At 49.9% G+C, this 26,471-nt stretch overlaps 8 protein-coding genes across 8 annotated transcripts; 5 read left to right on the top strand and 3 right to left on the bottom strand.

The window, feature by feature from the left end:
• Nucleotides 1–109: 109 nt before the first annotated feature.
• Nucleotides 110–1,096, top strand: LOC131210596 (mitochondrial import inner membrane translocase subunit Tim22). Its single transcript, XM_058203867.1, has 4 exons — nucleotides 110–331; nucleotides 393–711; nucleotides 803–875; nucleotides 944–1,096. Exons 1-4 carry the CDS (start codon nucleotides 195–197, stop codon nucleotides 1,024–1,026), a joined length of 612 nt encoding a protein of 203 aa, XP_058059850.1. The 5' UTR covers nucleotides 110–194; the 3' UTR covers nucleotides 1,027–1,096.
• Nucleotides 1,097–2,140: 1,044 nt separating this feature from the next.
• LOC131208579 (small G protein signaling modulator 2-like) lies at nucleotides 2,141–11,285 on the top strand. The gene is made up of 13 exons (XM_058201374.1): nucleotides 2,141–2,186; nucleotides 4,244–4,464; nucleotides 5,440–5,612; nucleotides 5,677–5,896; nucleotides 5,962–6,183; nucleotides 6,257–6,566; nucleotides 6,631–6,810; nucleotides 6,890–7,029; nucleotides 7,096–8,295; nucleotides 8,375–8,499; nucleotides 8,563–8,742; nucleotides 8,810–9,087; nucleotides 9,164–11,285. Exons 1-13 carry the CDS (start codon nucleotides 2,141–2,143, stop codon nucleotides 9,250–9,252), a joined length of 3,384 nt encoding a protein of 1,127 aa, XP_058057357.1. The 3' UTR covers nucleotides 9,253–11,285.
• A 273-nt stretch (nucleotides 11,286–11,558) lies between these two features.
• Nucleotides 11,559–12,499, bottom strand: LOC131207276 (elongation of very long chain fatty acids protein AAEL008004-like). Its single transcript, XM_058199887.1, has 3 exons — nucleotides 12,439–12,499; nucleotides 12,178–12,368; nucleotides 11,559–12,116 (listed from the first exon to the last, which is right to left on the bottom strand). Exons 1-3 carry the CDS (start codon nucleotides 12,497–12,499, stop codon nucleotides 11,559–11,561), a joined length of 810 nt encoding a protein of 269 aa, XP_058055870.1.
• Nucleotides 12,500–13,587: 1,088 nt separating this feature from the next.
• Nucleotides 13,588–14,461, bottom strand: LOC131207275 (elongation of very long chain fatty acids protein AAEL008004-like). The gene is made up of 2 exons (XM_058199886.1): nucleotides 14,207–14,461; nucleotides 13,588–14,136 (listed from the first exon to the last, which is right to left on the bottom strand). The coding sequence occupies exons 1-2, from the start codon at nucleotides 14,459–14,461 to the stop codon at nucleotides 13,588–13,590; spliced, it is 804 nt and encodes a 267-aa protein (XP_058055869.1).
• A 1,369-nt stretch (nucleotides 14,462–15,830) lies between these two features.
• Nucleotides 15,831–17,589, top strand: LOC131212172 (serine protease inhibitor 77Ba). Its single transcript, XM_058205937.1, has 5 exons — nucleotides 15,831–15,998; nucleotides 16,154–16,353; nucleotides 16,419–16,698; nucleotides 16,771–17,133; nucleotides 17,217–17,589. The coding sequence occupies exons 1-5, from the start codon at nucleotides 15,831–15,833 to the stop codon at nucleotides 17,496–17,498; spliced, it is 1,293 nt and encodes a 430-aa protein (XP_058061920.1). The 3' UTR covers nucleotides 17,499–17,589.
• On the bottom strand, nucleotides 17,580–18,559 carry LOC131212173 (GPN-loop GTPase 2). Its single transcript, XM_058205938.1, has one exon. The coding sequence runs from the start codon at nucleotides 18,532–18,534 to the stop codon at nucleotides 17,623–17,625; it is 912 nt and encodes a 303-aa protein (XP_058061921.1). The 5' UTR covers nucleotides 18,535–18,559; the 3' UTR covers nucleotides 17,580–17,622.
• Nucleotides 18,560–18,916: 357 nt separating this feature from the next.
• Nucleotides 18,917–22,018, top strand: LOC131207694 (alpha-soluble NSF attachment protein). The gene is made up of 5 exons (XM_058200320.1): nucleotides 18,917–19,185; nucleotides 19,558–19,744; nucleotides 19,827–19,958; nucleotides 20,026–20,346; nucleotides 20,408–22,018. The coding sequence occupies exons 1-5, from the start codon at nucleotides 19,094–19,096 to the stop codon at nucleotides 20,555–20,557; spliced, it is 882 nt and encodes a 293-aa protein (XP_058056303.1). The 5' UTR covers nucleotides 18,917–19,093; the 3' UTR covers nucleotides 20,558–22,018.
• A 1,767-nt stretch (nucleotides 22,019–23,785) lies between these two features.
• Nucleotides 23,786–25,781, top strand: LOC131209198 (glycoprotein 3-alpha-L-fucosyltransferase A). Its single transcript, XM_058202203.1, has 5 exons — nucleotides 23,786–23,871; nucleotides 23,936–24,023; nucleotides 24,227–24,807; nucleotides 24,873–25,056; nucleotides 25,134–25,781. The coding sequence occupies exons 1-5, from the start codon at nucleotides 23,786–23,788 to the stop codon at nucleotides 25,665–25,667; spliced, it is 1,473 nt and encodes a 490-aa protein (XP_058058186.1). The 3' UTR covers nucleotides 25,668–25,781.
• Nucleotides 25,782–26,471: the final 690 nt, after the last annotated feature.

The raw sequence follows: 26,471 nt of genomic DNA, 5'->3' as shown, positions 1-26,471 counted from the left end.
TCCGAAAACGATCCTCCATAGTTTTTTAAGCTCCCGTTACAACCCTGCTACGTTGCACAAACGTCAAGTCGGCGTGCTGCGATGTAAACAAACCGTGTTGTAACAATCGGCCTGAACGACGGACGAAGATTCAACTCGTGCGCGCGGAACTGACTGTGTTGTCTGGCGACACGGGGTTCGGAAATCGTAAGACGATGGCCACTTTGTTGCCCAAACCGGTCGACCCGGAGCAGGCAGCTAAGCAGAATGATCCAGCGAAGGTGCAAGGAGTGTTCTTTCCCGGGTCCGATCTGGACGAAGTTGCAAAACATTTCATCGGCAATAACCACCGGTAAGTCCAGCAGCATGTGAATGGTTTGCAGTGGTTCATCGTGTGGTTTCCACCCTCTTAGGTTTCGTGAAAACATAATCATACCGAAACTATACGGCTCGGTGCAGATTAAAACCAATGAAGAAAAGCTCGTGGAGGCAGCCTTCGAGAGCTGCGCCTTTAAATCGCTGATGAGCTGCGTGCTCGGGTACGGTTTGGGTGCCGCTATCGGACTTTTCAGCTCCTCTGTAAATCCCAACATTGCCGACCCACTAGCGGCCGAAAAGCAGCAGACGGCGAGGGAAATCTTTCGCGAGATGCGCCAAGCGACTCATTCGTACGGTAAAAACTTCGCCGTCATCGGAGCCGTGTTTGCCGCGGTGGAGTGCGTCATTGAATCGGTAACTGGTGGAGCTTTGTCCACACTTTACTTTTTCATCAAAATGCGATACCAAATTTGGGAACATTCCTTTTTATTTTTGCTCAATACAGAAACGAGGAGTTTCAGATTGGAAAAACGGCACCTACGCTGGTGCGGTGACGGGAGGCTTAATCGGGTTGCGAGGTAAGAAGGACCGGAGCATAAACCAAAATAACAATTACTGACCCCTGTTCCGGTTTTGTTTTTCACAGCCGGTGTTAAAGCGGGAATTGTGGGTGCTGCCGGATTTGCTGCATTCTCCACCGTGATAGACTACTACATGCGCCACCGATAAACTTTCGCTCGATTAGGACACCTACCTAGTACCGTGTAGTTTCGTATCGTTATTGAAATTAAAGTAATGTTTAAAAAATGCTGATTTTCTTGTCGTTGCGTTCGTTGAGAAACAGCAACATATACCAAAAGCTGCTCAGCTTTTCCGACGCTTTTCACTTCATCGGCCACCCAGTGAAAGTCTCTGTGAGCGCCACGCCACTCACAGATCGCTCGCTGGAGGACGATCGTCCTGTCGACACTCTCGCTTTCTCTTCGGTGTTCAGCTGCGTAGATGAAAAATTTTCCTCGTCTGGTATGGTTCGTGGTATGTGCACGGGTCAGCTAACAGCAAAAAACCGAAAAACCGCTGCAACTGCTTAAAATACAGCACCACCGAGGAAATAGTTTGCTATCAGAGTGCTCATGCATCAGTGAAAAGTGCGTTTCCATCGTTTCCGCTCCATTCTATAGCTACCGCTTGTAGGCAACGCTTGTGGGCTGTGGCATGTAAGTGTCCTTGATTTTTGGGAGCATGAAAAACCATGCCCGTTAACCATACTCTGGGCGTATGAAGAAGCAGGTTAGTGACGCTGCCGCTGGGTGAAAACCCAGAAAGTCCTGCGGAGCCAAGACCGTATGGTTCCAACATTGCCGTAAAAGCGCGTAGTAACATTGCGCGATAATCAAAAAACTTATCGGAGCACACCCAGCCCCAGTGTGCGGCCGCAGGTTGTGGCCAATGAGCGAAAAAAGGAAAGAAATGCCATCTGGCGAAGGTGAAGTTCACACGGGCTACTCAGCAGCACGCTGAATGTGGAGTAAACAGCTCAACATAAACATCATTGTGTGCGTGCAAATTGGAGTGTGTAGTGAAAACAGTGTCTAATCAAACTAAATAGTGCAAAAGATACACGGAAATATCTTCGTGCAACAAATGTGCTACAGTAAGCGAGTGTCCTCGTAATACAGTATCGAAATATTTAGAATAAAATTCGCCATTTCCTCCGTATGGTTGGCACCGTTTCCGGTTGCCGTTCCGTGTGCTACCATAAGGTGCACGCCTATTAGCTGAAAAGAGCGGCGCAAGGCCGTCAACCCAACCGTTTGGGGAAACACACAGACAAAAAACCAAAATGTTTCCCGAAATCAATCCCCCTAGGAAAATGTCCTTCCAAGCAGGTACGGTATGCTTTAGTCTTTTCTTTTCCACGATCCGTTCACTTAATCGATGTTGTTACGCGCTGCACCGCCAACTGTGTTGGCTGCTTACAATTACCTTCTTTTTCAATATGTTTAACATTGTTGCCCATGATTTGTGTTGCCATTTGCTTAAGCCTTTTATCGCTTTTTTTGTTTTTGTACTAAAGAGATGTGTTTGCGCTAGTGTAGACAGCCAAGTGAAGGGTAAACAATAGGAGGGAAATTAAATAACAGCCTTTGCGGCACACCAGCAAACCGAGCTGGCTAATTTTCCGCAACAGTACGTGTGCTCAATAGCACACCAACAAACACATACGTGTGTGGGCTAATGTGTGTGGGCACTGAGCACACGTGAAAACAGAGGCCCAGGACATTCTCCAACGTCCCACATGTTGAATGCAAAACTATGGTACGAGAGAAAAACGAGGGAAAACAGCAGGCGGCCGTCAAGGATTTACTCACTCGCACACACTCACGGCTGGCCACAGCCTGTTTTGTTTACTGCCACAGCTCTCCAAGCAGCTGTTCTTCTATACGGCTACCCCCTCCCCCGCTGAGGGCCAGCGCTTTATCAGCGACGGAAAACAAACTTGCTTGCTCCACACGATTTTCCTATCGGGCGCAGCGCAGGATGGGATGGGCATATTTGGTGGTGTGAGTGTTTGATTCAATACGTTTGTGAAGTGGATACTTTTACTACATTAATTAAACCGTAATGCGCTGTTTTTTTGCACACAGTCAAGAGCGTAAACAGCGTACGGTTTTAATGCTCTGTCGCAAGGATGTTTAAGTAGAATCGAAGCCGTGTTAGGACCCAACCTGACAGAAATAAACGATTATATAAACGGTAGAATAATTAAACTACACTCGATTCTGTTTTACAACATTTTCTACGATTGGTCTGCATTTGAGAAACGAATAATTTTAAAAAGAAAATTGTCAGTATAAAGAACCGCAACAACATTACCGCACAGTGGAGCATTTTGAGAGAAAGAAAGAGAGAGAGAGGAATCGTAACAACCTCTCTCGAAAACCTACGGGTGGTGAGAGCCTATGGTGAGTTCTCCGATAACACAAGCACAAACACCGCACGGTTGCGATAATCAAATCAAACTTAGTGTACCACATCCGGTCAGCGAATGGTCAGTGAAGTGTATCGAATAGATGATTGCATAGTACACACTCTCCTACCGCTACGCAACATCCGTCTAGGAGGTTTTTTTGATTGAATTAAGGTTTTTCGCACTTTGGTTACTTTTGGCTACGGTGCCAAAGAACAGGCCACCAGGCACCTCCATCGAAAGGCGAGAGGAACGGATATTTATTTGCGGTTAAAAGAAATATGCGGCCGTTTGTCTGATACATGTATGTTCAGTTGATGTCATTAATTTGCTGTTGCTTAATGTTGCATGGGCTACACATTTTAAGGGTATTTTTTGTTGTATGCACTTTGACGAAGGGTTTTAAATCTTTACGCCATGCTGTCGTGAAGGCCTCCCGACGCCTTTTTACTTTCGGGCACATATTACGAGTGGGAAATAATATGCACCAATGTAAAATTTCGAACGCACTTTCGTAACACGCACTCGTTCGATCACTCGATCGCAAACACTCTGCTGTAGTTTTAGCGATATAATTTATTGTTTCACGTGTAATGTTTCGTTTGCGTTTGTTGTCGTCAAATTTTCTTTAATTTACCATGTGGCTGCAAGAAGGGTTTACATCGGCTACATCGTGCTCATAGATGCTTGAAAATATCAGCGTGTTTAGTAAATGTCTTAGTTTTCTCATTCTCATGTGGTGTTTGGTTTTTCTGCGTGAACCTGATTGTAATTGTGCACTGCATCGATCGTACACTGTTGGTCTTCACAACCCTACCCACCGGTGGAAACCCACATTTGGTTCCATTTCGCAAAACTACGTTCCATTCCATACGACCTCCGAAATACACGAACACACATGGCCTAAATTTGGCTTTCCATTCCTCTTGATCCCGTGGCCCGTGCCCGTGCCCGTGCGATCCTCACGTAATCTAGACCCGGTCGATTTTAAAGAAAAGCTCATAGCGTCGGTGAAGAAAGAGGTGAAACAGGTGATGGAGGAAGCCGTCACAAAGAAGTACATACACGAAGAGTCCTGCTCGGTTACGGCCCTGTGCGCTGCGGTCGAGGCCTGCCTCAGCCAGGGCTTGCGGCGTCGGGCGCTCGGTCTGTTCAAAACATCGTCCACCACAGCCCTGCTGCACAAGGTGGCCAAGGTGAGTACCAGAAGAACCCCGATCTCCTGTCCCACAACTCCACTCTGTCTAGCTCTCCCACCAAGCTTCTCATGGAATCACTCACTCTGACCTCCCCGATATATGCTGTTGCTTAGAGGAACATTAGGTGTGTTCGGTTCTGTTAGTTTTACGTTCCCATTTCTGTACATGGTTATTGGTTAAACGTAGCATCTGTTGAACGTTCCTTCCTAGCGGTACACCATTACACAGTAAGACAAAACCAATCAAGCGCAGATGTAGCAAAAGTAACATCATCAAACGCCAAGGGCAAGTGCGCGCAATGTAGTGGCGCGCACTCGCTAGAGCCGTACGCTTTTTGTCCCCGTGTACCTCCCCCATCCGGAGAAACGGCATCGAAAATGTAAGCCAAATTCGAATCGACTATTGTTTAACCGTAGCGTGCTGCAGTTTCGTTGGTATCAGTTGTCGAGCAGTAGGTTTGTGTGATCGAGTAAATTCGAACCAGTACCAGTATTGCGCTTTCCGTCGTTTTGCGTTTTCACCGTGTGCTCAGCCGCTTCTAATTCGGTACAGCATAATCCGAGGACCTAGCGTTGATCTCTGCTAAAGTTACTGCGTGCACTTTTATGCTTCGTTTTTGTTTTTCGTTTTACAATTGTTGTGTGTTCTTCTCTAGAGTGCTGTGCTCTATGCTGCGTTTTCCTTTGTTTTCCGTAGTTTGGCCGACGAACTGAAGACGAACGAACTGTGATAGGCATTTTGAGCGATACATTTCCAAATTACTCCAAAAGGCTTTTTCGGGCGAGCTACAAATTATTGTAAAAAAAAACCATGTACCATAGTGTAATGAAAACTCGACGGTTTGAAGCGTGTAGATGCTACAGATTGATACCGACATTAGAGAACCCGTTTCACCTGTTTGCGGTGTAAGTTTCGAAGGGCAGCTGATGCAGTGCGCCATCTTGTTCTCCTTTTGCTACCATCGATCCACAGCACTGTCCCGAGGCGGCGTGCATCAGTAAGAAGGTGCAAGACATCGAGAACAGCGATCCGAACAAACGGTCGTCGTCGAGCAGCGACAGCACACACAAACCACCGATACTGAAGAAGAGTAGCAGCAACTCCGTATCCACTACGACGCCACCGCAATCACCGCCCGTTGTTAAGTGTGTACTGTGCAGTGTGAGGTACGTTTGCATGAACCCTTCACTGACTGACTGCCTCTGGTAGGTACCTCTGGATACGGTTGGCCCTGTACGAGAAGAAGCTTTCGCGTATCATCGACCATCTGGTGACGAACGCGACACGCTACTACGAGCGGGACTCCCTGGTCGCTGACTCGGACTACGGTTCCATACTGAGTTCCCTGCTCGTGGGACCGTGCGCCTTGGACTACTCACGTGCCAAAACTGCCGACCACTTCTGGACCGATCCTCCGGCTGACGAACTGGCAAGTTTCTTACACTCCTTTAGCACATCGTTCCGACACTACCCTAACACGCTCCACTCCACCAGGTTCAGCGACATCGGATTAGCTCGAGTAACCCGACGCCACCGGCCTACCGAAGACCAATGTTGAACTTTAAGCGCAGCCTGCACACGAGTTCCGAGGAAGGCAGCATCGCGTCGTTCAAGTCGAACAGCTTGGCGTCGGCCTCGAAGGACTACGTGGAGTCGTTGCACCAAAACTCGCGCGCCACGCTATTGTACGGGAAGAACAATGTGCTCGTGCTTCCGGTACGCGGCTTTGTCCTACCTGATGGCGGTGTCTGCTGTATTACTGGTTTTCTCTGTTTCTGCTGTACTACAGAAGGACGTGAGTGAGCCGATGCCCGGCTACTTAAGCCTTCACCAGACGGTACAGTCGCTTACGATCAAGTGGACACCCAATCAGCTGATGAACGGGTATACCGAGTCGGAGTGCATCGACAAGAGTTCGTACTGGTCGTACGCCCTGAACGTCAACGTGGATGAGATCGTGTACGTCCACTGCCACCAAGCGCGCGGCGGAGACACCGGAGGGACAATCATACTGGTCGGCCAGGACGGTGTCCAGCGGCCTCCCATTCACTTTCCCGAGGGCGGCCACATGGCAGCGTTCCTAAGCTGCCTGGAAACAGGTACGATTTTTGCACAACAACTTGTACTATCCACCGATCAATACCTGCCTGCTCCCGCGAACAGGCCTGTTGCCGCACGGGCAACTGGACCCCCCGCTGTGGTCGCAGCGTGGCATTGGACGTATCTTCCCGTGGCCACAAAAGTCTAGGCGTCGGCCACTGCCGTCGTTGTTGGAAACGAACGATGAGCTGCCCATCGACTACGTGTTCCGTGTCGTCAACAAAGGCAACACCGACGAGTTCTGTAAGTTCCTGCGGTGCCAGTGCGATACGATCGTCGCACATTTTGCTCACCATATCGCAACCGCATTCTATCGATTCAGTGGCCACACACTCGATTCTGGAGCTTGGCCGCACAAGCCCTCGCTACCGGGCCCAGCTGAGTAGCTGCTCCACCAACGAGAGCAGCGACTGTTCGAGCAAAAGTCTCTCGATCGATGCCATGTCAATCGACAGCCCGAATGTGAGTGTTTGCCGTCCCTGGGAGCTGCCTTGCGGTAAGTTGCTTATCTTATCGCACTGATTTCAGCCGCAGTCGAATCAGTCGACCAGCATCGCCCTGGTTTGCTCCACGATGAAGCGGCAAATCATTTCGCGGGCTTTTTACGGCTGGCTCGCGTACTGCCGGCACCTGTCCACCGTGCGGACGCACCTCTCCGGGCTTGTGAACGGGCGAATAACACCGGAATCGGGAGCCGAGGACGGTTTGACACGGGCCCGGTGGGAAACACTGCACGACGCAGCCGGTGTCGTCGGTGACGATCAGGAGGTGTACCGGTTGGTCTACTATGGTGGAGTCGATCACGAGATCCGCAAGGAGGTGTGGCCGTACCTGCTTGGCCACTACAGCTTCGGCAGCACGCCGGAGGAGCGGGCCGAGCTGGACGAAACCACCAAGCACTACTACGAGACGACCATGAGCGAGTGGTTGGCGGTCGAGGCGATCGTACGCCAGCGGGACAAGGAGAAGACGGCGGTGGCCGTGGCCAAGCTCAGCTCTGGCAGTGGTAGCATGGAGAACAAGAGCAAAACCCTCGACCCAGAGCCGGGCGACGCGGAGGACGAGGAAGAAGAGATGGAGAACGAAGTGTTTGAAGAGAATGGCTTCTCCGACATGTCCGAGCCGGAGGTGGAAGGCGAAGACAAGGAGCAAGCGGAAGCAAAAAGTGCTAAGGAGGGCTTTACGCTGCCCGTGATTCGGCAGAACAGCGGTACGGCCGGTGGTGTTGCCGCCGTTGAGGACGGCAAAGAGAATGGTCAACCGGAGCCGGAGCCGGATCAGGACGAGGAGGAGGACTTTGACAGCAACAAGAGCTCACCGTCGGACTCTTCGTACGCGACGGTTGGGAACGATTTCATCGACGTGGCGGAAATCATTTCACCGATGCGCGAGGATGCTAACGGCGAACAGCTGGCGGTGGAGCGCATGCAAGAGGGTGACGACGACGATGGCGCCCAATCGGAAGATCCAATCGAGGAGGATGGGCTGGATGGAGAAGTGCCAGGGTCACCGAAATCTCCGGAACAACCACGCGCTGTGATCGTGACCGACGCTTCGATCGACGTAACGATGCTGCAGGGTGACGGCGGTAGGGAGCTGAACAACAACAACACACTGTCGACACTGGCAGAAGAAGCGTCAGGCCATCAGGCGTCGGCGTTGGACTCGCTACAAGAACCAAAGTCCGCCTGCGTGTCCCCGGCAAGCTCCAACGGGGGGATCTACAGTGTAAGTAACCTAGACGAATATCCCAGCGTCAACCATTCCTTACGTGGACACCATTGACCACCGTTTCTCGTACTGGCAGAGTGAACTGTTGGAGTCGTTCGGGTTGAACCTACATCGCATCGAGAAGGACGTTCAGCGGTGCGATCGAAACTATTGGTACTTTGCGAACGAAAATCTGGACAAACTGCGGAACGTTATCTGCACGTAAGTGTCGCAGGTATGTCCATGGTGCGAAGGGAGAAACTTTGAAGAGCTCCGCCATTTCAGATACGTTTGGGAGCATCTCGACGTCGGCTATATGCAGGGCATGTGTGACCTGGTGGCTCCGCTGCTGGTGATTTTCGACGATGAATCCCTGAGCTACGGGTGCTTCTGCCGGTTCATGGAGCGCATGATCGAAAACTTCCCGAACGGTGGCGCCATGGATATGCACTTTGCCAACATGAGGTTCGTAGCGCGACACTAACGAAAACGGTGGCCACGCATTACTACCGGACCATCTTTCTCCTTGCAGATCGTTAATACAAATTTTGGACTCGGAAATGTACGACCTCATGCACGCGCACGGCGACTATACACACTTTTACTTCTGCTACCGGTGGTTCCTGCTCGACTTCAAACGCGAGCTAATCTACGCCGACATCTTCTCGGTGTGGGAAGTCATCTGGGCGGCGAAGCACGTGGCGTCGGCCCACTTTGTGCTGTTTCTGGCGCTGGCACTGCTGGAAACGTACCGTGATATCATTCTGTCCAACAGCATGGATTTTACGGACATTATTAAATTCTTCAACGGTAATGTCCCCGACACCCTCCGGTCCAGTACCCTCCCGAACCACCCATGGTAATCGATTTACTTCTGCCGTTTTAGAAATGGCCGAAAGGCACAACACACCAGCCGTGCTGAAGCTGGCCCGCAGCTTGGTGTTGCAGCTGCAAACAATTATCGAAAATAAGTAGACCTTTGGAATCGCCGGAAACCCGTTGACCGGGCACCGATTTGAAAGGCAACCTTTTGGTATCATTTGATCATCCACGGCAAGTGCTGTAAGAACAAATCTTCAACCAACGTACAATTGAACTTGATACAGCGAAAACCCTAACAATATCGCACTAAGTATACAATGAAAGGAAGGATGTATGCATTGCCATGGCAACATACAGCGAACCGATGCCCCATCAGGATGATGATCGGTGGACATGCCTCACGTTATATTTTTTTGTTACCGTTTTTTGGCGGAGGTCTTTCGCAATGTCTAGGGTTTGGCCCGTGCAGTATGCTTAGTCCTCGATCTGTACCTCCTTGTGTCTGCTTGCGTGACCGTTGTGAAGCACTACCGTGTGTACTGTTGTTGTGTGCTTTCCGTTATTGTTGTACTCTGGTGGTCGGAGGCTTTCGGTTCGTTACACTAGTACCCATGCCCGCCTGTGAAGAGTTTTAGATAACATGTCATTCCTGCAGTGTGCGGGCGCTAAACTCCCATCCCATCGGCCCACCGGTGCTGACTGTAGTATTCCATTTTGTAACTGTTAATGATGTTGTTAGCGAACAAATGGTAAAGCGGTAGACGATAGTGGACATTAGGGTCACCCGGAAATACTTCCACCAACGCCACCAAAAAACTTGTGTGTCCTTCACACTGACTGTGCTAGGACCGGAAGGCCACCGTAATCATCGCAAAGATCTCATAAAATGAGTGACTATATATAGCAAAAAAGGAATAAAAAAGACGGACACAAAGGCAAAAACTACAAAACGTATACACGCATACATATATTCCACAGCATAACCTCAGTGACAAAATGTTCAAAGTTTATAGACCGCTAACCGATTGAGACGAAAACGAAGCTAGTTATCCATTGTAGCGTAACACGTAAATGCAAACCTTCTTCCTTCCTTTGCTTGGCCAAGGACTTCGGGAGGCAATTGGGATTCCACTCCAGGTCATGTCTATCTGGCTTTCTGTTTTAGTCACATCGATGTCTATATTACGTAGCAAACCAAAATGAATCGCAAATTTGATGCCCACTCACTCACCAGCCGTAATGGAGTAAAGTATCACCGTTTTACACAACAAATCACACAACAATATCCAAATGCAATCAAATCTTATGAAGAATCGCTACAAAAAGAAGAAAATAGGGAAAGAGTTCTGCCTATATTTATGATGCAGTTCACAGTACTGCGACCGTAAACCGGGTACGTTTTGGTACATCGTTATCACTTCGCATGCTTTCACCAGTAGCTTGCTTTGATTGAGTGTTTTAAATGGGTTGTCTGTTGAAACCGGTCTCTCGCAGTTGACTTCCAGTGAGTTGTTGTTCAGTACTGTTGTTTGGAAGTGATTTAGAAGAATTCAGAGGATCAGCTTAATTTACTTACACTTTAAAACTCGTATTATTGGCCGAACACACGCTACATCTTCTGATGCACCTTACACGAAACCTAATCAATTGAACGGTATCTTCCAGTACATCATCATTCATCAACGATACATTGGCAGGGACGTTGTGTCGTTGCAATCAGTAGTATACACTTGGTAAAGAACTCAAGTTTCCCCGATCACCTGTTATCACAGAGAAAAAACCAAAACCTAAACTAGATTGACCGTGTTACCGGGTGCCCGAAAGACAGAGCGGGTCAAATATAACCAATGAATCAAATAAACTTTTCCACAACAATCTAGTCTGAAAGAAAATAATCATGAAAATTGTTTAGGAGTAACTCAAAATTGACCATACTGGCAATGGCATCTGAATGTTGAGTGCGTCGTTTAACGTTGTCTGCGTACCAAGGGCCATACGCATTAGAACGGAACCCGGATATCCGGGACGCCTCAAAGCGAAGCCGGTCGATAAAAGTGTGTACCGTGGCTACGTACCGAGATGTCCCGTTTTTAACCGGTGTAGCTGCGTGTGAAGTTTTTGGAACAGAAATACAAATCTACGCCTGAGAAGCGAAGGGAAAACGTTGCGACTGGATGCGATGCTGGCTGGCGGTGGGTGGTAAACGATTTGAATTAATGTGTAACGGTTTTTAAGAACTTTTCAAAGAAAAGCAAACAGAGGCCAGTGTGAAAAAGGAATGGATGCTCGTGAATAAAGGTAGCAAATATTGAGTAAAACTAGATAATTCACAGGTATTATTTGTTCTCCTTTTTCACCGTGACACTTTCACGAACTCCCTAACCCGGGGGCTAAGAGCTATTCTCCGGTCAAAAGTATTTCATTTTGATACACTTTCGCACACCAAACTGGTCGATCGATCAGTGCTGGTTGGCTTTTGGCTTCCGGAAGTACGTGCGCACATAGAAATCACCAAACAGGATCAGCATAAAGACGTTCTGTATTCCAGCGAACCACATCACGGGCCGCGGGTAGCTGCAATCCGCACCGAGAACGATGGGACGCAGGAAATGGAACACCAGATAGGCGAACTGACTCAGCTGCAGCAGTGTTACGTAGCGCTTCCAGGTGGCACCGCGCGTCACGTCCGGCCAGTAGATGGTGAGAAAGTAGTAAAAGTACATGACCGCGTGCACGAACGTATTGAGCAGCCCGAGGACGAACACGTGTCCACCGGCCAGGTACCGCATGAAGATCGAGGCCGACAGAGCCATCACCACGTGGTGGTAGACGTGCAGAAAGGACACGTGACCCTGTTTCTTGCGCAGCACGAAAAACACGGTGTCGGCGAGGTCGAAAATTTTCAGCAGGAAATACAGATAGCCTAGCCGAAACTCTGCCATCGCCTGCATGGTGTCACTCGGCAGGATCGGTTGACAGACGAACGAGTACGAGTGTTCCCGCAGATACTTGAGACCCTGGTGGACAGAAAATGGGGCGTAAGTGTATCGAACGTCTGCCGCATGCCGGTCAACATACCAAGATGAACGCAACGGCATTTGCTGCCACTTGCAGCAGATTGTAGGCGCTCAGCAAACCGCGCATCTCGATCGGTTTCCGGTTGGCCATCAGGTTCGGGCCGAGCCGGAGCACAAAGTATAGGTAGGCTACGGTAATCATGGGGACCGTCCAAATTGACTGCAGCAGTGGCAGGGTGAGCACTCGTTCATCTAAGTACAGGAATTGATAGGTTAGAACGATTCGGCATGGGCTCGACTATTCCCCCATCCAATGTGATACCTGTTTTGTCAACCACGTAGTAGCGGAATCCATCGTAAATGGTACGCAGTACCAAAGCCATGACTGCCGGGAGATACTACCGTAGACACAGTTCACTAGCCTTACTTCACCGTGGCACTTCGGGCCACAGACTGGCATCAAAAGTACCCACGCCGCTGGAGGATAGTAGCTCTTGGGGCAATTAATTAACCATGCAGCGAGTACCACCAACAAAAAAACCCGTCACTTGGCCGGGTGGTAAACGCGGGCGTCCCTGTGGTTTTTGGCGCAAATAACCAGTTCAACCACTTGCGCATTTTCGGCTGTCAACTCGAGTAAAGCGTTTACGGTTTGCGTGTAGCCAGTAGTTTCGGGAACACCTACAGAACCGGCTCTAAATGCTCTCATTCGCCTTGTTGACTGTTGCCCATGTAAAGCCCATGTCTGTTACAAACAACAAGAAACAATCACACAACTAGTTCACGATAAACGTGATACAAATAAGACCCCCGATTCGGTTTCTAACATGTAACCAAGTTAGAAATACTGATTGCTCAATATCAAACTGTAGCTTTATTTAAGAACAATAAAAGGACGGAAGAGTAATGCTCGAGCAGGCGGGAAGTACGCGAACAAATCACATCAAAAGTCCGCTAATGGATTGACCCTTGCGTGACCCTTACAAACCCCTTAAAGTTACCCGTCATAAAAGCCATACTAAAAGAATGTTTGAATAAAAAAAAGCCAGGAACACGCTTTATGTGTGGTTCTGCTGTTGGCTTCTTCCGCGACTTTATTTTATACCATGTCATGCTGGTGGAAGCGTTTTTGCAGATTCACGCAACTCCACTGACCGCGTGCAGGTGGTCAAAGCAGTGCTACAGTGTTAGTTCCCCCCTTTTCACTCGATTCCCCCTCGGCTGCCCTCACTGATTTAATTTCCACCATTTCACGCGCACGGGACGGGACCCTTCGAATTGGGTTTCGTGTAAACTGTTTGGAAATTGTAATTGCCCGTTCCCCCGGTTTCGGATGTCGTGGAAACAGTGGCTCCCATTTTTCGGTTGATTTTGGTTAATTTATTTAGATTGGCTTTGGCACTTTCACATGGTGAATTTGTACGTATGTTGCTTGCGGCAGGAAGCGCGTCGACTTGGAGCCACGCGGTCATTACACGCTTTTCCGCTTGACCACGTACGACTTGATGTAGAAGTCGGTGAAGAGTCCCAGGATGAGGAGTGCCTGCAGAAATCCGATGCCCATCCAGATGCGCGGAAACTGGCAGCTGCGGTTGAAGAACAGTGGCACCCCAAAGTGGACCGCCAGGTGCATGAACTGTAGCAGTTGCATCCGCGTCAGGTAGTGCTTCCACCAGCCGCTGTATTGCGAACCGTAGGACGAGAGGAAGTAGTAGAAATACATGACCGCGTGGACGAGCGTGTTCCACACGCCCAGCATTACAGCGTGGCCTCCGGGTACGAACAGCAATCCGAAGTACGACCCGATCGCCATCAGCGTGTGGTGGTACACGTGTAGGAACGACACATGCGACTGTTTCTTCCGCAGCACGAAGAACACGGTATCGGCCAGATCGAGGACCTTCAGCATGAAGTAGCTGTAGCTCAGATACATTTCCTCCATGCCGCGGAAATCGCTCGTATAGTTGCACAGCTGGCAGGAGAAGTTGTAGTCACCGTACACGACAAACGTTTTTATGACCTGCGGAGGGAAACGCGCACAAAATGAATAGCTGGCGGGCCACTGCCCTCGTGCACTCCGGGATACGTACAATCCACAAGAATAACACCGTATTGAGCAACACTTGCACCAGATTGTACACCCGCATCACTATCCGCAGGTCGTACGGTTTTCTGTGCGCCATGAACCGTGGTCCGGCGTTCAGCACTACATACAGATAGACGGCTAGCACGAGTGTCATTGGCCATGGGTTGCCGGCCAGCGGTAGATGGGCGCTACGTTGATCCCGACGATCCACTAGGAACTCCTGGTACACATCATAAATTCGCCGCAAGACTAACGCCATTTCCACCGCTTTAGAACACCGAAACGGTCAATGCAATCCTGCGCCGGTGGCCTGCCACGTGACACTTCCACGCGAACTGAACGGGTGTCTGGAGCGGAGCACTCTTTTTAAGCCCTCGATACGCATATATTGGCGCGCCCATCCCGACGGCGGGAACCTGAGGTCCGGGCGGTCAGCTTAGAAATCGCTTCCTTCGCGCGGAACCGCGGAGGTAGCGGTGGTACAGAAAGCATACATTAAACCCGCTAACGGTGCCGCCGTGAACGCAGTGTTTGTCGCATTTGCAAACGGTCAGTGTTGCCACAGCGACCATCGAACCTTAGACTACGGCAAAGAGAGTAGGTCAGTGGCAGTTACTGTAAGGCAGCGTTTAGTGATCCTGCTCGTGTGCAACGATCGGATATCCCTTACGTCCACGCGGTGTTGGGAAGCGCAGGGCCACGGAATTGAAAGGTCAGGTTAGCGATTTTTGGAGTATGTGCAGAAAAGACGTAAAATTCCAAAGATAAATTTTGATTCGCTTTTCTAATTAGTGTTAGAAACGGAAGTATCTGGTTCGACCTGGTTCTCTTGTGACAACTCTGGTTGATGTACCCGTATCCGCAATGCCGAACCGCAAATTAGCTTACCAAATTAGCATGACTGGGGGGTGTGTATAGAACAGAAGTTTTGTTAGAACCATCATCGATATTTGTCACGGTCGCGAACAGCGGGGCGCGTGCGGCCATTTCTAGGGACTGCATTATCGACGAGTTGCGTCGACCGTCCGATTGCTTGCCGACGGCACCCTGGATTCCGACGCGGGCTCCAATTCCGGAATAACCAGTGCAAGTGCAATGCTCCGCATCGAGAGTGGCAATTATCGTGGCACGTTTCTACTATTATCCACAGCCACACAGCACGCCGGTGATCACCGCAACGATCGCTCCGGCGCAACAGACTACTTCTTGTGATGTGGGTCATGACCTTGGGCCGTCTCGCGAGATGCTACGAAGACAGTGTCCTTTGGCCTTCCGAAGCGCTGTGTCTCGTGGCGCGATACGAAAGCGAAAAGCTCCGAAAAACAAGATCCTCCCAATCCCGGCTATCCCGTTTCCATTTCGTTCTGTGAGAGCGTGTGCGTGGCCGGGTGTTGGTAAAACAAAAATGGCCCGAAAATGACGTTAGATAATAGAAGGCCAATGCCGGAACCCCACGGGGTATGCGCTGAAGAATGCTTCTACGCGACGCGACGCGGCTAGCGCTAAACCGGAATCGAAATACCGGTTTTTGTGTTGATTCGTACGCTGCTGCTGGGTGCTGCTCGCCCGAGCTTGTCGATCGACGCCACGGATGGCTTTTTGTTATTCCGCTGCAGACAGTCAACACCATGGGGCGGCTAGTGAGCGGATGTGCGGTCGTTTGTTTGCTGATAACATTAACGGGAGCCCAGCAGCATCAGCCTGGGCTGGACCCATCGGTGCCATCGGGTGTGGCGGATACTGGAGTGGCACAGCTACAGCGAAGTTCGCAAAAATTTGCCCTTCAGTTTTACCAGGTAAGCGACAGCGATCATGCATGATCTGCGTTTGCATTTTTTTTCTATCTCCGTCATCAATGGAAGGCCAATCTTCCACCGGGCGACATTCGTGCGAAACTATTGGATGTGTACTATGTGTTTCACGCTTTTTTAAATATATGACACGTGGACAGCACGTTACGGAGTTGGTCGATGTCAATCCGAATGTTACGACGACCAATATCATCGTGTCGCCGTACTCGGCCTGGAACCTGTTGGCACTCATAACGGAAGGCGCTTCCGGGAAAACGCTGAAGGAGCTACTGGAAGCGCTTAATGTCGAGGAGCAAGTGCAAATCCGGACACTCTACAAACCGTATACAGACAGCTTTAAGTACGGAGTATCTGGTGGAGACCGGTACAAGTTACTGATCTGACTTAAATGCGTTTGCATTGTAGTTTTCACAGCAACGATGTGGAGTTGGCTTCGGCACAGTACGTAATAACCGACGAGAATCGTCCGGTAGCAAAGGATTTTGAGTCGACTTTGGAGCACTTCTACGACCCGAGGGTACTGCAGCCGATGAACTTTGCCAATATCCAGCAAACGTACCAGCGTATCAATGAGTTGGTCTCAAAGGCGACAAACGGAAACATCCCGAACGCAATACAGAAGAGCGATCTGGAGGAAGCCAAACTGATCATGCTTTCGGTGCTCTTTTTCAAGGGTCAATGGACGGTTAGTATTCGCGGAGGGACAGAGTTTAGTGCCGGTAACTAAAACGTAACGTGTCTATGCTTTGGATTCCAGCTTCCCTTCAATCGTTCGTTCACGACGCAAGTGCCGTTCTATGATGAAAACGATCAAACGATCGGGATGGTGGACATGATGTTCCAGCGAGGCATTTTTCCGTTCGCTGGCTACAAGGAACTGGAATCGCAAATACTCGAGCTACCGTACGGGGCCGATAAGCGTCTTAGCATGATGCTCGTCATGCCCCGGAAGGGTGTACCGTTGCTGGAGGTGATCCGGAAGCTGGCAAACTATAATATGGACCACGTATTCCAGAAACTCGATCGAAGCTTAATCGACTTTGATGACGACGAGGTTGAGGTGCATTTGCCGCGGTTCGAGTTTAACTCCGACTACAACCTAATACCGGTGCTGAAACAGGTGAGTGTTTTCGTTTGTTCGGTTCCCGTAGTGTTTGTGCGGGGAAAGAGACTAGATAGCTTTCGCTTTCGGTATCGCTCCAGATGGGAATCAACGAAGCGTTCGACTCGGGGTACGCCAACTTTAGCAAGATTTCCGAGTTAAATGCAATCTTCGTGAGCAGCGTCATACAGCAGTCCAAAATAATTGTCAACGAGGAGGGAACCACGGCGGCAACAGCAACGATTGGTGTGTTTGCGAATAAAGCCACGCCACCGCGCTTTCTGGCCAACCGACCGTTCGGCTTCATGATTGTGGATCGACCGCAACGAACGATACTCTTTGCGGGACAGGTGAAGAAACCCACCCTGGTGCAAAATGCGTAAGACGCCCGGGACGAACGTGTGCAATTCTTTCTTCGCAAACTACGTACAGAAGGTTTGATCCAGCTTTCAATAAAGGATCTAATTGGTTTCTGCTGGTAATTATATTTCAGTCTTACAGCTCACATTACCTAAGATACGGATCCAAGTCGCGCTCCATCCGTTCCGTTTCCGTTTCCGCTCCGACGGCACAGGCGAGCAGTGTGTTCACATTCTTCTCCTCTCCCGCTCCGTACACGTAACCGTTCGCTTTGTCGATCGCGTTCTTGAGCCTTAGAAGGCTTTCCTGGCGATGGGAATCGAGCAACAGGAAGGACACTAGACTGTAATCTTCCACCATCGAGACGATGGCCTCATTTAGCTTCGTGAATCGACTGCCGAACCGGCTACTTTCCATGCACTCTAGCAAGTAGGTTAGATCTAGTACTTCGGTGTAATACTCCACGTTAAACGGCAACCGAGATTCGCATTCCCTAAGCTGATCCGCTTTGCTCAGGACGTTCACATGCGGGAGTCCCATCTGTAGCATGGTGTGCAGTGAGAGTAGTAGGCACGATATAAACTTGTGTGGTTCGGCGCAATTCTGCGATTCGATCAGGTGCACGGTACAAAGATGGTATCCGAGTTGCTCTAGCTTTCCGAAAATGTTTTTCAACGCATTATTGTGCGTAAACAGTTCCACCTGACCCGGACAATCGAATACGAAGTAGCTGCAGTCGATGCTTTTCAACTGATCGAGCAACCACTGGAAATTGGTCTCCAGAAACTCCATACAGTAGATGAGGGCTCCGTTTGGACCGAGCGCGAACTGCTCCATCGCGTCCTGTACCGTGATAAGCTGCATGATGTCGACGGCACTTGTGTATTCCATGTTATCGTTGGCGGGATCCAGGTTGACGATCGCCACTTTGCGGCCAATTTTATCGAGGAACTGTTGCATTTTGTGGCAGTAGCTTGTCTTACCCGCACCGGGCGGACCGATCACCAGCTGGCCGTAAAGCGGAGACTGAGACCGCAGTTTAATGAGACTGGTTTGCATGGTTCCGAAACCTTGTGTTGGGAAATCCGTCCGTGAACCAATCCGGCAACAATTGTTTTGTTTATGTACAAGATCAACGCAACGCCCGATTTTGACAATCGTAATGTTTTTCTACGCGTACAATGAAAAACAGGGTGATGTTAAATTTGCCAGCAGTCCCAACATTTTAAAAGTGCAATAAACCTATTGGAACTGGAGAATTAAAATAGCTAGTAATGTTTTATGTAGCGTGTTGCCAACATTTTTTTATATTTGTTGCCTAAATTAAGGAAAGAAACCTAATCCTGCGTGAACTGACAGCACTCTGCTGTGAGTGTTGACATTCGTTTGACAATCGCGCCTGCCTCCTTCCCTCGGAATACCGCAATACACAGTTTCCTGATACGTTCCGTAGTCCAGGGGAATGAAAAATCAATAATACAACTTTTCCCGTTCAAAGTTGAAAGATTCACGGAGCGGAGCACAATCGTCATCGGAAAGAAAAGGCATTTACTGTGTGGAAAATTAGAAAGTATTAACATCGTGCTGTGTAGGAAAACAAATCTGTGCAATCGTCATCATGGCCGACAACGAACAAAAAGCAATGCAGCTGATTGCGGAGGCAGAAAAGAAGCTGAATTCGTCCAAAGGATTCTTTGGATCACTATTTGGGTAGGTCAATTCCGTTGCCCTTGTGATCATTGGTATGCGGTGGACAACCAGATCACTATCAGCACAATCTGGTGAAAGCGGGAGCGAGTCCGCGATGAGTCACAATTTGAATTTGTCCAGTTCCGGGGTCACCTTTGCGCTGGATTCACACTTCTAGCGCTCGGTAGTACTCGTATCTGTGTCACGCCTATGGACAGGGTGTCGTCTGTGAATTACCGCACAATGCACGATCTTTGTGTTGCGGGTGACACGGTGTGGTTGGCTAAAACAATCGATAATATTCACTGCAATCATCTGCGTCGTCATTGTTTTTTCCACCCTTTCACTAATGATACGTTGTCTTGTTTTTTTGTTCTGATTCATTCTGCACAGTGGCGGCTCGAATAAAGTGGAGGAAGCGGTCGAGTGCTACCAGCGGGCGGCAAATATGTTTAAGATGGCCAAAAAGTGGGGTCAGGCCGGGTCAGCTTTCTGCGAGGCGGCCAATTTGCATGCCAAGGCAGGCAGTCGGCACGATGCAGCCACTAACTACGTGGATGCGTCCAACTGTTACAAAAAAGTAATCTACAATCCGTCCATCATTGTGAATACTAACGATGAGTTGTTTGTTAATCGGCTTTCTTTGACGCTATTGTTTGTAGACCGATCCAAACGAAGCCGTTAACTGCCTGTTGAAGGCAATCGATATTTACACCGACATGGGAAGGTTTACAATGGCCGCCAAACACCACCAGAGCATCGCCGAGATGTACGAAAACGAGGCGAACGATTTGGTATGTGTGTTGATGCCCGTCGAAGCGCACTGCGTTCACTGAATTGGGTTTTGCTCCGTCTCCATAGCAACGGGCCGTGCAGCACTACGAGCAGGCGGCCGATTACTTTAAGGGCGAAGAGTCGACCAGTTCGGCCAACAAATGCATGCTGAAGGTGGCACAATATGCGGCCCAGCTGGAGGACTACGAAAAGGCAATACAGATCTACGAGCAGGTCGCCGGATCGTGCCTGGACAGCTCGCTGCTCAAGTACAGCGCCAAGGAATACTTCTTCCGTGCCGCTCTCTGCCACCTAAGTGTCGATTTGCTGAATGCTCAACATGCGATGGAGAAATACGCACAACAATACCCGGCATTCCAGGATTCGCGAGAATACAAGCTGGTGAAGGTAGGCATAGCGCGCCCCGTGCTATGCAACGTGTCTGATTCACAATGTTTGCTTATTTCAGACACTTTGCGAGCACCTGGAGGAACAGAACGTGGACGGGTTTACCGAAGCCGTCAAGGAGTACGACAGCATCTCAAGGCTGGATCAGTGGTACACAACGATCCTACTCAGAATCAAGAAACAGGCCAACGACAACCCCGATCTGCGATAAAAAGTTTACCACTTTGAACTGCACGATTCGTACTTTTTTTTCCTCGGTCCGCTCTATCCTAGTAGGCACCGACATTAAGACATTGGCACCGTTTGGTTGCGGACCAGCATAGTTTGTTTGGGGCGGGATTGGCCGTCTCTAGAAAAGGAGCTTGCTCTCGTGTGACGTGTCCATTGTCGGGCGCAAACTCTTTTAAAACGTGCATCTATATCCCACTGGATGGAAAAGAACACACAATCGGAAAACATAACAAAAAAGAACATTTTATCCTCTCTACCGCTGTAGGTCCGATAGAGTTTTTCGCTGAACACTGTAAAGATATCAAAACCCGTAAATGTTAAGGTTCCATCTTATTCCGCGAGCCCGCACCGTGAATTTCTGATATGTGTTGGCCGGCGCGTTTAAACGGGGACCGCCGCGGTACACACCGATTGTTTCCCGTATGTGTTAAGATCGTATGTAGCAAGCTTACAATATTCGTTTACCATTACTTTCTTTTTTGTTAATAAAATGCACTATTAGCGATTAAGACGTTAAATGCATTACGAGCCCAAGTGGGCAAGGCCGAAGGTACAGTTTGAGCGAAGCGCGCGAGAAGGATTTGATTTCTGAGCGCAGGAATCGTGATGACATTACCATACTAGCAGTTCAGTAGGGCGCGCGGATCGTGAATTTAATCTTTTGTCCACATCCCCTGGCCACACGTTGTTGCCAGCGTTGACTGGGTGCCTCTTGGAAGATTAAGATTGATCCCTGCGCATGAAACCGATGCGGCGACGTAGCAGCGAGTGAAATTAGCGCAAGCAACGGAACTACAAATTGTTGCAAAATATGTTAAAATCCAACCTAGGCTAGTAAAGGAGTGATTTTCTTCCTCCATTGCGTGCTGTAGTAACTGCAGAGGCGTCGTGGCGGAGTGGGCATTAAATATTCTAATGATTTGCCACAAATCACCCTTAGCAAACCAAGCATAGTAAAAAATCAAGATAAAAAGAAATATTTAAATTACATCTAAACGAAGCGCAGGCAAAATAGCTGGATAGCATCAATCGTATTGTTACTACACATATACTCAGTGGCGAAACCAGGCCAGGCCACCAGAAGACCCCTTCAAACACCATCCTACCAAGCAAGCCGTGAAGCTCCTCGAATCGGAATGGGGACGAAAACAAAGATCTTTTAACGAAGAACGGCCAGGAGGACGGATCCGCCACGGGCAGTGGGACTGCGAACCGAGAATGGCAGTATCACATTCTTCACAAGACACGTACATTAAATTATTACTATCGCAAACGAACAGGACACCAGGCGGTTCTTGTCCGGGACGCTCGGGACAGAATCGGAACGGCGGAAACGCGCGAATACGGGAGTAAACTAGTAACGCAAACTATACTAACGACTACATGTTTCCAATTGAATTGCAATAACAAAATTACGTGAATGAAGTCAATAAAATAAAGTCAACGCTACAAACTGCACTGGTGTTTCTTTCGAGCAAGCAGTCAATCTGATCCTTCTTCGATTGCTCCAGCACCGTGGGATTCCTTGGGTATTCGTTGTCTTCCGCAACAAGGCAGCACTCAGCGTAACGGGCACATGGCACACTCGAGAGGGGTGGCAAGGATTTTCCTCCCCTCGGCAGTAGGGCGCAAACGTTGCGTTGTGTTCGTGCACCAACACCCTGACCGCGACCCTCTCGCTTTTACACATCGTTCGCTCGCAACCGGTTTCAACTGTCAGGATACTCGATCGGTGCGAATCGTTTCGAAGGACCCGAGTGCTTTTTGCATGCGCACGTGCGTTTGCGTGTTTGTTTTCGGCATCCTTGCGTTCGAGCAGACTCGCCTAAGTGTATGTGTGGGTTTGCCGCGGAATCGGCGCACTGGTATTGGTGGGGGAGCAGCAAGGATAATAAACCACGTACCACGTAGATTTTCACCCTTCGCGCTCTGGAAAATCTCGATGGGAGCGTAGTAAAAAAACGGCCGCGAACATTGGTGAACATTACGGCCGCGGACGGTTGGTCGGTTGAGAAAAATGTTACGTCCGTCTGCACGAACCGTGGTTCGGTGTTTCGGAAGCTAATAAAAACACTGTATCCGAGTGGGCTCTGACAGGATTGTTCTGAGACGATTCGAGAGCGATATCAGATCTGTATCAGTCACTAGAAAGTTGTGGCCATTTCCGGATAGTGAGTGAGTGAAAAATCAGGCTAGCGAAGGAGTGTTTTATGCAACGAAAACCGACACCATTGGGGTGTGTACACGGAAGGGAGAATTATGAAACCTTCGCCCAGTTAACGCGGTAGACAAGCAATCTCGGTGTCTCGGAAAAACCCCGAAAATCCAATTGAAGGTGTTCGCGAAACAGCGACAAGTGGCGCGGCGGCGACAAGGTTGTTGTGGTCAGGCAACTGTGAAATAATCACCATTATCACTGAATCTGGTCGCCCGCGGGATCCGAATATCTGCGCGTTTGAACGGGGTCAACACTGCGCTCCAAACACCCGCCCGCCCGTAATTGGTGGTCAAGTCGCAGGGTATTGTAGGCACAGACAGAAAAAAACCGCGCGCACAGACACGCGTACACCACGCTCCAACTGAATTCGATCTGGATGGCTGATTATTATTTCATCGTGCGGGGCCACCCTTTTGTGGCGTGAAAATGGCACCCGGCCAGGTGGCCCGCTGGGCCCGTACATTGTTCAAAAAGTAATGAGAAATAGTAATTGAGTCAATTTTTCGATAGCTCACGCTACACCGCAGGCAATAGGGTCCGACATTTTGGGCAGTGCGTTGGGATGCAGGAAAAAAGGCATGCTAATGCTGGAAAAAGTGAGAACAGCATAACGAGCAAGCAGAAGCGCGATAGCCACCTCGCGCGAGAGCGCCGGTCGAGATATATCAATGCGTTTGGCCGAAGGAAGAATCCGCCCACCGCGAAACTGTAGCTCAAAAATCTTTGCGATTGTGGACCGAACAGTGATCGTGGGCCGTTGCCAGTGATCGGATCTGCAGCAATGGATAGTGACGATCGGCAAGAACCGGATGGCACGGTGCTCTTCCAGTGAAGTATCGCCCACGTGCGCCGCCAAGTGGTAGTGCGTCCCGGTAGTGCTTGGCGAACCGGAAAGGAAGAAACGGGGCCCTCTTCCTGTCCCGTCTCCCGATCCCTTAGGGTAGCGTAAAAATCAATCAATCACAGTGCAGTGGCGGCAATGCACTGAGGATGAGACTGTCGAAAGTGTCGCCCAAGAAATGTTTTTTCCTTGTTTTATGTTTCGCCGTACTGATATTATTAGTGTTCAATTTAAGGTAATGATTCCGTTGGTAGAGACGCAGGCGACCGTTGGTACACCGTTGACCTTTCTTGTTACAGAGATAAAGATTGGAGTGGCAAAGCACCGCACGTGCTGTACTCCAGGGACGAGTACCAGCTAGAGGAAAACACTAACGCGCGCAATGAGGTTAGTGCGCTGTGTCACGATTTACCACAGTCTAATCATTTCATAAACAACGCCACATTTTGGTGTTGTGACCATCATGACCCGGTATATAATTATCAGCCAGTGGCGTGCGGTTCGTGCTCAGTGATCGTATCACGCCGCGGGCGGTTCACCAAGGGCGGAACGATGATCGCTGACGAAGATTTCTGTTCTGTATTCTCCAGCCTACGGTCAGCACCGAAGCACCGGACACCGGCGATCGGGGTGCGGGTGGCAAGGAAAACGAAATCGTGGCGGACTACGGCCGGGCCCGGTCCGAGGAACACGCGAAAGACTCGTTCACGGCCGGCGATCTGCCGTGGTACTTCACGCAGGGCATGCGGTACCCGAAAGCGGCGCGGCGCAATCGCAAAACCAACAAGCGACTCGCCCGGCTGCTGCCGAGCGAAACGTCCCGTGGCGACCGGATTAGCAATCAGCTCATGTTCGTTCCGCCGAACTACGAGACAATCAAGCGCAAGGGTAAACTGAAAACGATCCTCGTCTACAACGGGCTCAGCCCGTGGAACGTGAAGGCCGGTCGGGACGTGTTCCTGAGCTCCAAGTGCCCCGTTTCGACCTGCTCCATTACGGCCCAGCGCGAGAAGGCGGCAACGGCCGACCTGGTGCTGTACAAGGATCACTTCATTCCACCTTCCGTGCCGCGGTCGCCTTACCAGATCTACATGATGTACTTTCTCGAGTGCCCGTACCACACGCAGCATGTCAAGTACCCGGACGTCTTCAACTGGACCGCCACCTACAGGTGGGTGGTGCCCGGAACCGGTGGCCTTTCAATCGCGTAACACACTCCCATTCTATCCCTTCCAGAAAGGACAGTGACATAGTGGCACCGTACGAAAAGTGGGAATACTTCGATCCGCGTATCCGACAGATCGAGCAGGATCGAAACTATGCCCTCAACAAGACGCGCAAAGTGGCGTGGTTCGTGTCGAACTGTGGGGCACGGAACGGGCGCCTCCAGTATGCTCACGAGTTGCAGAAGCACATTGCGGTGCGTCGAACGGTGGCGTCCTTCGTTTTTGGGCGAACGATCCTGAACGATGACCCTTTCGTTTTCCCACATTCCAGGTTGACATTTACGGTGCCTGCGGGACGTTCAAGTGTTCGCGTAGCACGGCCGAGCGGTGCTTCGAGATACTGGACCGTGACTACAAATTCTATCTCGCGTTCGAGAACTCGAACTGCAAGGACTACATCACGGAGAAGTTCTTCGTCAATGCCTTAACGCGCAACGTGCTGCCAATCGTGATGGGCGCCCGCCCGGAGGACTACGAGGCCAGCTCACCCCAGAAGTCGTACATCCACGTGGATGAGTTCGCGTCACCGAAGGAGTTGGCCGAGTACCTGCACCTGCTCGATCGCAACGACGAGCTGTACAACTCCTACTTCAAGTGGAAGGGTACGGGCGAGTTCATCAACACGTACTACTGGTGCCGGGTGTGCGCAATGCTTCACGACGAAGCGTCGTTCCGGAAGCCAAAGTGGTACGAGGACATCAACGATTGGTGGCGCGGACCGGGCGTCTGTACCAATGGCTCCTGGCGCAACTATCGGGCTCGCAATCCTCCGGAAAAGTCACCCTCCTCCGACGCCCGGCGATAAGGCGCCAGCGGTGGTGGCGTCAAAAGGACGGCAACGGAACGCACAAAGAATGAGCGAAAGTGAATCGAACGAGCGTCTTACCATGATTTTTGTTGGCGAGGAATTTGATCAGCATTATTACCACTACCGTGGCCATCGGATACCGAACCCACGGTCCCAAAGAGATGTATTATAGCAAAGTTCCTTCGCGCAGTGATAGGCAGCCGGGAGCAACTGGCGACACACAGGCTAAGGGACAGCAACGGAAGCCACACCCGGTTACTGGTCGGTGCAGTACTTCGTAGGTTTGGTTTGGGTAGTTAAATTATTCGTTACGTACACGGTTACCGGACAGGAATAGTGATTGATTATTTATTACTTTTCAAAGGTAAGGCACCCGAAGGGAGGGGTGCGAAATAGAAGTGCGCCGGCGAACGGCCTGGAACCAGTATGAACACAACACTAACTACTCGTCTCAATTTTTCTCTTCAAACACAAACTGTAAAAATCTATTCCGTTCTCTGCTCAGTGTAATAATTTGAAATATTTTTCAAAATACATTGTCTTTTTCGATGTAGAAAAGAACCAATAATGGCCAGCACATTTGTTTCGCTTTCCCAAAACGGTACCCCGTGGGGTTTTGTGTTGTAAGTAACATTTATTGTTCCAAAGGTTCTTTTGAACCTCAGTGTGAGAGTTGAACTCGCTTCTAGATTCTTATTCCCGGTTTTCCTGATGGAGTTCAGCTTTTGTACTTATGGCACATAATACTTACTGGGCGTATACGAGAGGGAAGGTATTGTAATGTTGTAAAATTGTTCGCAA

The sequence above is a fragment of the Anopheles bellator genome, chromosome 2 (assembly GCF_943735745.2).
Source record: "Anopheles bellator chromosome 2, idAnoBellAS_SP24_06.2, whole genome shotgun sequence".
Taxonomy (NCBI): Eukaryota; Metazoa; Arthropoda; class Insecta; order Diptera; family Culicidae; genus Anopheles; species Anopheles bellator.
Note: the sequence above shows the minus strand (reverse complement) of the source record. Positions and strands in the feature narration are given on the sequence as shown.